Below are 12,499 nucleotides of genomic sequence, written 5' to 3' on the forward strand. Positions count from 1 at the left end.
GGTCCCAATCCTGGCTCAGCACCTGATGGCGATGGGGTCTTGAGCAAGTCACTTAGCTTCTGTTCCCCAAAGGTCCTCATCTGTAAAATGGGGAGGTACACCCCCCACTCCAACTGTTCTTCCCTACAAACCCCCACTGAGGCTTCTGTAGCACTAGACTCTACGTTGGGCCCAGCTGGAAATGCCCAATGACACGGGGGCAGGACGCCTGGTAAGTTCCCATGGAATCCGGAATCCTGCAAACTGACACAGAGGAGGGCAAGACCCCGCAGAACAAGCTGGCTCTTAATTAAGACTCCACTGTGTGGGGCTGGCATGGGGATATGGGAGCTCTAAGAGGGGCAACCGTGTGGCTGGTGTTGTCCAAGGAGGTCTCATGGCAGAGAGGATACAGGGAGCACCACGGGAAGGGTAAGCAAGCAAATAGCCCCTTTCCTCCTTCCTAATATCCCCACTGCTGACACGGCTCATCTCACACCTGGTCTTCAGGCATCATTATGCCTCATTCAAAAGGAGCAGGCTTTTAAAATAAACCGCCAAGTACAAATTACAAAAAGAATCCAGAAACCTACTGCATTCCATGTGTAAACACTCTTCCCGTGACCATGTCCTTCTACTCGGCAAACACCAGCTTCTACCTCCTGCAACCCATGTAGACAGGCTGCTGAGAATGAAGCCCAGCAATCAGTGACAAATGGAAAAGTTTCCCTCCAGTTCACACACATCATATTCTGGATTAACAGAGCTCACCATCCTTTAGCTTTAAAAAGCAAAAACATACATCCTTAGCTTGTCCAACGTGTGGTCCACTCTGACCCCCAGGTCAGTAGCATTCCTTGTCCAGTACTTGCCAGCCTTATCCACGTGGTTTAACACGGGCTAACAATCTCTAAGCATGGTGTCAGCATGTGTCTCAGGTCAAACCCACAAAGCTTCAATGTACCATTTTCCTATATGGCCAACACTATTTTGATTTCTATTACCAGAAACGAAGCAGCTTTCTTTTTACATGGGGTGTCAATGCAGGGATCATGAAGAAAAAGAAGTAATCATAAAGTCTATTACGTAGGACAATATGTAATATGATAACCAACCTCAAAATATGTATGTATGAGTACATATTTTAAATATGAAATATATATTTTAAAAACAATCTATATATAAATATATAAAATGCACAATTCCTCTTCATCTAAGACAAGAGTAGGATTCCTAAAGCCCTGGAGAATCCGGCTTGGCCACCTCTGTCCTGAAGTACTAGAATCCTACCTAAGTCCAGAGTGAGCTCACCCACGAAGAGCTCTCTACAGAGAACAGGGCAGCCCAGTAGCTGAGGACACAAGCTCTGAGGCCAGACTCGCTGGGCTCAAATCCAGGTTCAGCTACTTACTGTGTGACCTTTGGCATGTCATTTCACTTTGCTGCACCTCGGTTCCCTCTTCTGTGAAATGGGGATAACAAGCATCTGCCTCAAAGGGTTGCTGGGAGGACTGAATGAGATCCAGCTATGTTGACCGCTCTGAGCAGTGCTTGAATAAATGTAAACTATTATTATTATTACCATTCGTTGTAATTTTACATCTGTAATTAGTTGAGTCTTCCAGAATTTTTTCAAGTCTCAGCCTGATCGATGTGGCAAGTGCCATCTGAGTAGATGGTGATCTCAGTGACAAACTAGGAAGTGCCATGAAAGGCTCCCGTGGAATTCAGAGAGGGGACACGACTGCCTGCCTTTTGTCTCTGTCCTGATCCTTGGTCACAGAAAAGGAGCGACTCTACGCAAGGACAAGCTGGGTCTCCACAGCCTGGGGCAGTATGGCACATGTGCTGGGTTGGTCCAAATCTGACCCCAACCCATCGTCCAGGACACACATACATATAACCACTAACCGGTCACAACACTTACCCCCTCTGTGGGTAACACACTCAGATATTTTCTATCCTATTCTCTAATAGTCTATTGCAATTTTTTTTTTAAAGAGCTCTATTTCATAACCTACTAATGGGTGTCAATCTGCCATGTAAAAACAAATGGTTAATGGAACTGCCCAGTGCCTGCCCAGCTACAACCACCCTAGCTATCTTTCTCTCCACCTAGGACCTCATGGGTCTTTTGCCATCTCCAAACACTTCCTCCTGTGGCATCAAAAGTTCACAGCTGACGACTGTGTCGTTGCGGCCACTGCTTCTGCAAGATTCGTTCAGGTTACAGCACTGGACCCTCTTTGCTCACCACAATACTTCTAGGGTAAGAGGTCAATACCTCTTTTATTACGGCAGCCCTGTCACATTGCCACAAAACCCAGGTGGAGAGCCTGGGTCTGCTATGATAAGTGCCCTCTCCCTCCTTTGCGAGTCTAGAGCAAGTTAGTGCTTACCCGGCCTTTCTTGGCACTGAGGCCACCTGATGGAATGGGTGTTTCACAGCTGAAGGTTCTGTGGCATAGCGAGCTTAGCAGACCCGCCCAAGGTCACCCTGTTATTAAGTGGCAGAACTGAGTTTCTAACCCAGTTTCCTGACTCTACATTTGACTGTTTCTGAGCTGCCTAATTCATGGCTGCCCCCGATGGTTCTTCATTTTTCTCCTCTCTGACCCTTTGGGGAGAAGCTGCACTGAAGAATATCACGCGTTGACCTTTTGCTTTTGCTTCCTGTAAGTAAGGAAAATGTTCCTGTGACTTTACGAGTTCCCGCATCTCCCTAGTTGTCCTACTGTGGTCCCCATGCAGATGTGTTTTGGCTGCACACTGCTCACACTCAGGCTGCCTGCCACCTCAGGGGCTGCCTTCTCATCCTGCAGTGTGCCAAAGAGGCTGGCCCCCTGGCACCTTCACCCTTCTTGGGAACCAGAGAAAGGTCACTTCTGAGCCTACAGAGTTTATTTAAAGAGCACCTCCAGTTTCTCCTTAGGCCCTTCCCTCAGGGCCTAGGATCTGTTGTAATCTGCTCTAGAAAATGCACATTTTTCTTCCCGGGAAGCACTCTTCCTAATTCTGACAAGCTAGTGCCGGAGAGCTGGCATTCTTTCTTTCCTGCCTCATAAACACTTAATCCATCTTCCTAGCTCTGCTCACCCCTGAATCTGTAAAATGAAGGCAAAACCACAAAAGTGCATCCGTTTTGAGAGCCTGATATTTTGAAGGGGCTGTCACAGGGATAGCTGCCATTTAGCAGACACGTGCAGCGTGCTAAGCAGGGACACCATGCAGCTCTGGTATTCACAGCTATCTGTAAGAGTGGATGTGACAGTTTTTAAGTTACAGATGAGGCACAGAGAGGGTAAACAACTCCCCTAAAGTCACACAGCATTAAGTGGGCAGGCAAGGATTTGAACCCTATCTTATGTCTCCAGAGCCCGCACTCTTTCTGCCACCCCACACCATTTCCTCAGGGAAAGAGGCTTAGAGACAGCACCAGAGACCTTTCCAAGGAGAAGCGTGGCCTGCTATTCTGTTTCACAATCTCCTCTCCTCCTCCTTCTGTGCGTGACACACAGCACATATGCACACTGGAGATCAGTTCTCCCAGAAAACATTCCACTTTTTAAATTAAATGAATTTTAAATAACTATGTTGGGAGGGATATTAAAAAATATTTACATCTCCTTTTTCTCCTGTCCCAAATAACTGACTGGGGACCCTGGTAGGATGCTGGCCACGCCAAAGCAGAGACTGCCACACACCGCTGTCACCTATGGGAGCCTCAGGCCAAGCCTCCCACCTGATCATATAGCTGCTCCAGGTGCTCCCATCCCACTGCAAACCCCACGTCAACCAGCACGTGACCATGCCGGAAGTCCCTCTGCGTAGCCCCCTCCCTACTCACCCTCACCCAAGAACAACCTTGCTCTTAGACCCAGACCAGCCCGGGGCGTCCCACGCTGGCTCTGGGCATAGGACAGGACAAGGGGACAGCAGGTGTTCCACCTCTGGGCACACAGCCACCCAGTGTGGTTTCATCCAGCACAACTCGTTTTTCAAATGTCCGACTTTCAGCCTCCCTTCCTGAAACCTGGGCCAAACCGTCCCCCCCCTCCCCGATTTCTGTCCCCTGCTAATAGGGCCTGGCTGGGCAATGGCTGGGCCTGCTGAGGGCTGATGTCAGCCAGAATAGCTAGTAGGGCAGGAAACAGAGGTGGCATCAGACACCTCCCGGGATCCATGCCGCCCCAAGCTCTAGCATCCCTCTGCCTGCCGCAGTCAGACCCATTCTTTCTGCTCACAGCCTCGATAACGAGCCTTCTTGGAGAACGGGCTGTCCTTGGCTGCCCACAGCCTGCTCTCCGCCCAGGGGCAACCCAGGGAGCCAGGGAGAACCACTGAACCAGACGCAGACCTCCCACACCCGTCCCTCCTGGCCCGCTGGGGTGGGTGTCATTCTATAACACATTAGTGAACACCTACTATGTGCACGGTTGTATGAGAAAGGGGGGCTCAAGGTCCAAGAAGTACCCATCTAATTGGGAACAAGACACGTATCGTATCAGGCAGAATTTGGTGCCACGTGATTGTGTGCATGGGCAAGTAGGATCCATTCAGGAAACACCAGGCATTAACTTGGGACTGGGGTTTCCAGGAGGAAGCGAGACAGTTCCTGCTCTGGAGAAACACCAGTGATCACACTGTGATGTGCTAAGTGTCCAAGGCAGGTATAAGCGGGGCTTTAGGGAGCTGTGGAGTGAGGTTTCTGGTCAGGGAAGGCCACCGGGAGCCCCCTAACCCCGTCCCTCCAGCAGGACCCACTCTAGCCTGTACCCAATTTAAACCTAGGCTCAAGCCAGCCCCAAACCCAAATATGCTCTCAGTTGAGGTTAAACAGTTCACCTTTCTCCCCAATTCTGATGACAAGTCTGCATGTTTAAGTTTCTTTTCGGGCTTTTCTATTTATGTTGTCATTGATTACTTTGCTCCTAACTCATCTGATTTCAATTTGGACTGATTTGATCCTAATTTTATTACCATGTAATCTGAATGCACATAATTACTATAATTATGCTGCCGAGAGAAACAGCTCCTCCATGGTGGGAAGACCTAAATTTAGGGCTTCCTGGCAAGGGCAGCTGTTGACTGGGTGGACCCACAGACACCTCAGAGCTGGCAGCCTTTGGGAGCACAGATGCCCTCCCCCGCCCTACCTCAGTGCGACAGGTATTTTGGGTTTCATTCCAGTGAAGGGCTGAAGCCCCTCTCGGGAGCCCTGGGGTCAACGAGACCACCCTCTCTGCATCCTCCAGCTCATACCACCACCCTGTTTGTTGCAGTGCTCAGCCTGGGTGGGTGTCTCCTCTCTGCTGGCACCCACATACCACCCACATCCCAAGGGTGCTCTACCTCTAGGGTGTGAGATGCTAATAGGCTCCCTGAAAAGACTTGGGGAGCAAGGGGTTTCCCTGCTAATCACAGGGCTTGGGAAGCGAGCTGTGACAGAAGGGCCTACCACTGGCCAACTTGGGTCCTCTTCAGACCTCCAGTCCAAGGCTGCCTCCTCCTCTAGGAAGCCTCCCCGACTCATCCAGCCTTCTCTATACTTTGTCCTTTATACTACCCTCGCACACACAGCAAGATGGGCACGCCCCCTCTCATACCCACCTGCTGCCATCCTCCCACAGGACGCCGCCAGGACCTGGGCCTCGTGCACCCTGCCCCCGCAGCTCACTCACCCAGTGCAGGGATCCGATGCAGACCTTGGCGGCCATCAGGGGCACAGTGGGGTCTGAGGGCCGCAGCTTTACACACTCCCGCAGCAGCGACACGGCATAGGCCGACTGCAGAAGAATGAGCAGGCAATCCCGTTACTTGCAGCCCTAGGACACAACAGACTGGGTGCCTCGTGCATAGTGGGGAAGTTCCCACATTGCCAGTCCTTGCTAGGCACTCCTGTCCTCTCTAGAGCCAGGTTCCTCCCGCGCCTCAGGTTCCCCATCTGGAGAATGGAGGCTGTGACCCTTGCCCAGAAGCGATGTGATACCAGCTAAGGTGACAACAGACGAAAGCTCTTCAAAAGGACTTCAAATGTGAACCACAGACATTTTAGAGGTAGAAAGGGGCTCTCTCAAATTTTTGAGTTTAACACCCTTGGGTTAATAGGGGATGAGACGAGGCCAAACCCACATGGAGACTTGTCTGGTGGTTCCGAGTGGCGTGGAAGCGTAAAGGCTGGCAGAGAAGGAGAGAAGGCAAGGTGGCAGAGTCACAGAGCACCTCCAGACAGGAATCTAGGGGTCCCCTAAGGCTCCAGGGCCTCAGCCATGGAGACAGGGCCAGACTGGACCTGCTGAAGATGGTCCAGTGGTGAACGGAGGGCCAGGAGGGGAAAGCATCCAGAGCAGGGCAGGCTTATTACTAATCCCAGGAATGAGAAGAACACCAGCGAACACTTGTCTATAATGGCTCTTACTATGTACCAGGCATTGCTGCAAGTGAGAGGGACAAATCTGGTCCTCTGCCTCCTTTTGGAAATAAAGTTTTATTGGAAGCCAGCCACGCCCATTCATATATGTATATGTATTAGCTATGGCTGCTTTCATGACAAGAAGGCAGAACTGAGTCGTTCCCACAGAGACTGTTTGGCCTGAACAGTCAAAAACATCTATTATCTGACCCTTTACAGAAAAAGTCTGCTGACCGCCGTTCTAAATGCTTTATAAGTATGAAGTCATTTAATTTTCACAACTCTCCTTTGTCGTAGGTGCTCTTTCTATTCACAGACGAGGAAACGGAAATACAGAGAAGTTACGTAACTTGTTCAAAGCCACACTGCCCATAAGTGGATGAGTTGGGGTTTGAATGGCGGCCCTATGAGTAAGCTCGTAACCACCGCCCTAGCTCGCCTTTGTAGTGACTACCTTGGCCAGAGAGGAGGCTTCTGTTCCCCCACTGCCCACCCCACACACATACTCAGGGCTGGAACCTTTTGAGTGAGTCCAATGCTTTTCCATGAAGCTCAGCAGTGACCCCCCACCCCCCACCCAACGCATACGTTCCCCTTCCTGTGTGAGCCCCAGGAAGGCAGGGACATGTGTCTGTAACTATGATGATTCCCACGTGCTGGACCTTACTGTGGGCTGAGCTCCCCACCACTAACTAGCTCTCACCCTCCCTGGCCACTCCAGAGGTACTGCTGAGGAAATGGGCACTCTGGGAGGCTTGCCTGCCGCAACACGGTGTGAGGGACTGGCAGATGCAGATGTAGGACCCCACTCGTCTGTGTGTACCCTGGACCCCCGGCCTCTCTCAAGCTACCCGTCCTTTGCCCACCATTTAAGGAAGAGCTTTTCTCAGCCTGGATGTGACAGATTTCCCTGGGCTCTGGGCTCAGGCTCATTAGGCCAAGTCCAGGTATCTCAGCGGACGGCCTGCTCTGTGCCCAGTACTGGGCCAGGGGTAGTGCAGTCCCTGCGGGAGTGGGAAGACGCCGTGGCTCTTGGCGATCAGGAGTCCAGAGAAAGGCTGCGGAGAGAAGACATGCCACCATCTCCCATGGCTCTCTTAGGAAACAAGAGGTTATGAGACCAAGCATACGAGGGTATTAGCAAATGACAGGCTCCAGCAGGTCGGGAGATGGCACGGGGTGCCCCACGTGGCTGAAGCAAAGGGTGCTGCGCGAGGGGCTTGAAGGATCTGTCAGGCCATGCACCTCCCGCTAAGACCCTCTCCTGTGAATGCCACTCGCATCGCCTCCACCAGCGCACGTCTGGCCACACACCCCAGCAAGCCTCAGGCCTTTCCTGGCCCCTTCCCTGGCTGCTGACCTGTGCACCCTGGAAATACAGGGTTCTCTAACTCTGACCCTCCACAGTCCACCCCCACCCAGACCACAAAACACTGCGATTTAAGGAGCCATCTGAGGACTCCACAGTCAGAGCAGCCAGCTTTTTTTTTTGTCATGCTGGTTTCCTAGCAACGCAGCCAATGTGATTGCTGAGGAGACCAAGAGAAGGAGCGACCTAAATCATGACATGGAACGCATCCGTTCTTCCTGCAGGTTAAAGTGCCATATATATTTCTATCTGCCTGGCTTCACCTTCTGGAAGACCTTCTAGGCACAACTGCAGGTGTACAACCTTGATTTTTATGTTAGGCTCTTGGCGAAGGTGAGGTCTGGCCAACCAGGCCGACTTATCTGGTTGAGTGTGGTGCAAAGTGTGCTTCGAAAACAATCTCCTGCTGCACCCAATGCAGAGGTGGGTGTAACCCAGTGTCTCCAGCCTGTGGGGCCTCACATGTGAGGAACTCACCAGTTGCCCCAACTCCCTGTCTATAAGCCCATTCTCGTGTACACCTTGCTGGTCTGTGAAGGAGCAGGGCCGGGACAGCAGCTCCCAGGATCCCGAATGTGCCAGGCTGAGTGTGGACCTCTCTGAGCCTGGCTCGTCTCAGTAAGCAGGTAGAAGACCTCACAATTCCCAGGCTAAGATGATATCTTCTTCTGAGAAAGGGGGTCACCCAGGAGCACCCCAGAAATTAAACTAACTCCCATGTGTGATGCATTCTTTAAGGAGGGGTCCCCAGTTTTCCTTAACATCTCCAAAGGGTCTGGGACCCACAGAAGGGTGAGAACCACTATGGCCCTGGGACCTCTTCTGGTCTATGTCACTATTACGAGACTAGGGGCATTTTCTGTTTCCTACAGGCAGGAAGCAGCTGTCACACGCCACTGTGAGCTGTCTGCCCAGGCTCCAGGTAAGTAAGCTCCAGCTGCCACTCCTTCCCCTAAGCCTCGCCCTATCTCTGTTCTGAACTCTCCCTCAGCCCTGACAAGATCCCGCTGAGCACAGAGCCAGCGTACATCATGTTGTGACTTCAGGGTGCTCTGGGAGGTGGCCAACATGATGGGGGAAGGGGAAGAGGTTTAGGAAGACAAATACCCAGTGGGGCGGGGGCAGAGAAGGCTCCCCACTTGATTCTCGGCTGTACTTCCCACCTGTCAAGCTACAGCACCTGCTCTTCTCTCCTCTCCCTGCCAGGACCCGGCCTGTACACCCTCCATTTGTGGAGGAGGCACTGGCAAGCCTGAGAGGGCCCTCCTCGGGGATGGCTGTGGGGCTAGAAATGGCAGGTGGCACAGATGGGCGGGGGGAGGGGGCGAGGAATTCCCTCAGCCCCGCGAAAGGGCCCTGGGTGTTTACAGCTCTTGGAATGATCTGCGAGCTTATACCGCCTTATTTCCTGACTTCGAAGCATCTTCAGCTCCAACAGCCCCAGCACCCAGCCCCGGAAAGCTTTTCCTTTCATGTCACTGCTTAAAATAGTGGCTTATGTAAGTGTGATTCTCATCTGAGAAAAAATGAGGGCTTGGTGGGTGGAGAGCAGATGCAGCCCTGAGGCCCGGGATATGGTCAGCTCCTGATACATAGGCAAGTCCTTTCCTGACTCCACGTTTGGGGGGCAGAAAGAGAGCTACAGCCCAAATGGGACCATGTTCTCCGCACGGGAAACCATGCCCCGCATCTGTCTCATTCAGTTGTAGCCATCAATTCACCCACAGAAATGATACAATGCCCCATGCATACATAAATCTTCAGTGTAAAACACCCACAGACTCATTTGCACACTTGGCACATTCGAAACTCACACGTGGACATCGGATTCCCACAGTGTGGCCCTCCCTCACTCTCCTGGAGATGAAAATCAGCTGCCAGACAACATTTCAGAATCACCGCCCGCCTTCCCCCACCTATGGGAGGGGTCCGAGGAGAGCAGAGCCCCTGAGGGTGAGAGTGCAACCCCAGTACAGCAGAGCCTTACCTTTCCACAAGCCACCATGGAGAGGGCTACTTGGTACCAAAGGTGGAATTCTCCGAAGGCAAACTTCATGGCTCGCTCCAGGCACTGTGGAGAGGGCAACAGTCAGTACGTCCCCACCAGGGTCCTCTCACCCCCAGGCCACCCGTACCCTTCCACTGCCCAAGTCGCTGCCCGTAGAAGGCTGCAGGAGGCTCATACTTGGTTCCTGTCAGAAAATTCCAGGGCTAACCTGTCTCTGCCTCAGGCAAGCTATGTGACCCTGTGCAAGTATCTCACCCTCTCTAGCCCTGGATTCCCACCTCCATGTGAATGACCTCATAGAGTGATGGCGAAAAGCAAATAAAGTGAAATTTGTGAAAATGTTTTCAAAATGTAGAGATCCAATAAAAATAACAGCTGGCATTTACTAATATTGTGCATGGTGCTACTCTCAGTTTTTTACACATTATCAACGCATTTACTCCTCCCAACAACCCTGTGAGGTGGGGTCTCTAATTACCCCCATTTCACAGATTAGAAAGCCAAGGCTTGAATGACTTGCCTAAGTCACAAGGCCAGTAAATGGCAGAGCAGGCTGACTGCAGAGCCCATGGATAGAACGCTACCCAAATGTAAAGGCTCCTCTACACCCTGGTGTTCTCTAGGCCCACCGGAAAAAATCTACTGCTCTTCTGGCCTATCCAGTCCTGGGCAACCCCAAATCAGGGGCTGCCTAATGAGATCCTCCCACAGACACTTCCAGGTGTTAGAGGCAGATACCGCCAGCATATGAGGAAAGGATTCATTGTGTGGTTGGAGGGGTGAGAACAGAGAGGGGTACAGGACCAGACAGCACACACTTGAGCTCCATGGCTTGGGTTCACATGCTGGCTCAACATGCATTCCCTGCGCCACCTTGGGGGAAAAATCCATCTCTCTGGGCCTCGTTTTCCTCATGGTAAACCCGAGAGAACACCAGGTATCCTTCCCACATTAATGAGGGGATCATCTCAGAGAGCACCTCGCGTAGTGCCGATGCGAACAGAGGCTCAGCACATGTCACCCTCCCTCCTTTCAGGAGTCCCCCTAAACACACGGGAGGAGAATCTCCTGCCAAGAGGCCCAGTTCTGTCACAAGCAGACAAAGGCCCCCGAGCCTCCTTGATCTCAGCCTCGATTTGAAAATGTGTGTGTGCCATGTGCACTGTAGGCAGGGCAAAGGAGAGGGGCAGCGTGGGGGCCTGGTGCCCCACCCTGACCCTAGAGGGGCACAGTCCATTGAGCACTGCCTCAGCAGCGTCTTCCCAACAGAATGGGGGTGTCTGTCTACCCATCTCAGAACTCTGCCAAGAGTCACAAAACAAACACCAGTGGCATCCATCTCTGGGGGAAACTGAGGGGTAGAAAATTTTCCTCTTTTGCTCCTCTATACAATGCCATGGGTTCTTTCAAAAGAAAAACACATAAAAACATTAACAAAACAAAACAAAACAAAACACACTGCCAGTGAAGGACAGCTCTCTCGGCACTGGAAATGGAACAGTTCCAAGCCTGGCCTCCCAGAACTGAGCTGTCTTCCCTGGTGGAGGCAGGGAAGGGACCATGGAGGAGGCAGCCCCATCTGATTTCCTCTGTGTGCCACCTGAGTCCTGGGTGGGGTGGACCAGCCGTACCTCGGACAGCATGACATACTGCCCCCTCCTGCCCAGCGTAATGCTCAGGAGGTCGTATATAGCCGCCGCATTCTGCAGGCTCGCTGCGCGGTCTTCCTTCTGCTCTGGCGCCCGGCTCAGCACCACATCTCGAGTAGCCTGTGGGGGGACGTGTTTTGGGAAAGAGAGAGGGCAGAAAATAAGCAGGTGCCTGGTCTCTACAGGGTCCCTGCTCGTAGACCCAGTGACTGTCACCCTTTCACCGCTGACCCAGGCCAGGCAGGTGGTCACACTCAGAAACAGCCGGAACCTTTCCTACCTCCACAAAGACCCTCTCCAAAGAGAGAAAACCCTCCACGCTCAGCCCAGGTTGGGGTGAGGAAGCAGTTCTGAGGGCTCAAGCTCCAGCTAGTCAATGTTTTATTCTGAAAAATCTCGAACTTACAGGAAAGTTGCAAGAATAGCACCACAATGGTAAACCCAATTATTAATGCTTACCACATCTGTTTGTCTCTCTCTCTCAATAATAATACTAATGATAATAATGATGCCGATGTCAATTAAGGCAACATGACCTTTTATCCCTAAACAGAAGAAGACATTTTTTCTATAAACACAACAGGAACACCAAATTCAGGGAAGGTAACATTGATATTACTATCATCTAATACCAACTCAACCAGGTTTTGCCGCCCACCCCATTGATGGCCTGTCTAGTTTTTACTTTTTCTCATTCCAGGATCCAGGATCATGCCTTGTACTCAGGTGCCATGTCTCTTTAGTGTCCTTTCATCTGGAAGAGTCCCTCAGCTTTTCTGTCATTCAGGATTCAGGACACTTTTGAGGAATTAGACCAGTTGTTTTGTGGAAGAGCTCCTTGTGTGTTGATAATTGTCCACTCACAGAAAGAGCTTCAGAGAATGTGTACAATTGTCTAGATCAGGTTGGTGGCTCTGCTGTTTAAGTCACGGAAGGAAGCTCAAGCTGTGGGCCTCTTCTCTTACTCTGCGGGTCCCCTAAGACACTCTGATAGATGCCCCTGTATCTCCTCCCCATCATCCCATGTCTATCCTTGACTCCCTCCAACCATGGAACTCTCCTCTCTGTTCCTCTCCAATAAA

At 51.6% G+C, this 12,499-nt stretch overlaps 1 protein-coding gene across 4 annotated transcripts in view; it reads right to left on the reverse strand.

Annotated features, from left to right (window-relative positions):
- The window catches only part of TTC7A (tetratricopeptide repeat domain 7A), a 113,315-nt gene that overhangs the window by 48,845 nt on the left and 51,971 nt on the right, over positions 1-12,499 (reverse strand). For all 4 annotated transcript variants that reach the window (XM_081069363.1, XM_081069361.1, XM_081069362.1 and 1 more), the window contains 3 exons: positions 11,400-11,537; positions 9,748-9,831; positions 5,661-5,765 (listed from right to left, as the gene is read on the reverse strand). In XM_081069363.1, coding sequence (XP_080925489.1) covers positions 5,661-5,765; positions 9,748-9,831; positions 11,400-11,537 — 327 coding nt within the window. The remainder of the gene's footprint in view (positions 1-5,660; positions 5,766-9,747; positions 9,832-11,399; positions 11,538-12,499) is intronic.

Source organism: Rhinolophus hipposideros (genome assembly GCF_964194185.1).
Source record: "Rhinolophus hipposideros genome assembly, chromosome: 12".
NCBI lineage: Eukaryota > Metazoa > Chordata > Mammalia > Chiroptera > Rhinolophidae > Rhinolophus > Rhinolophus hipposideros.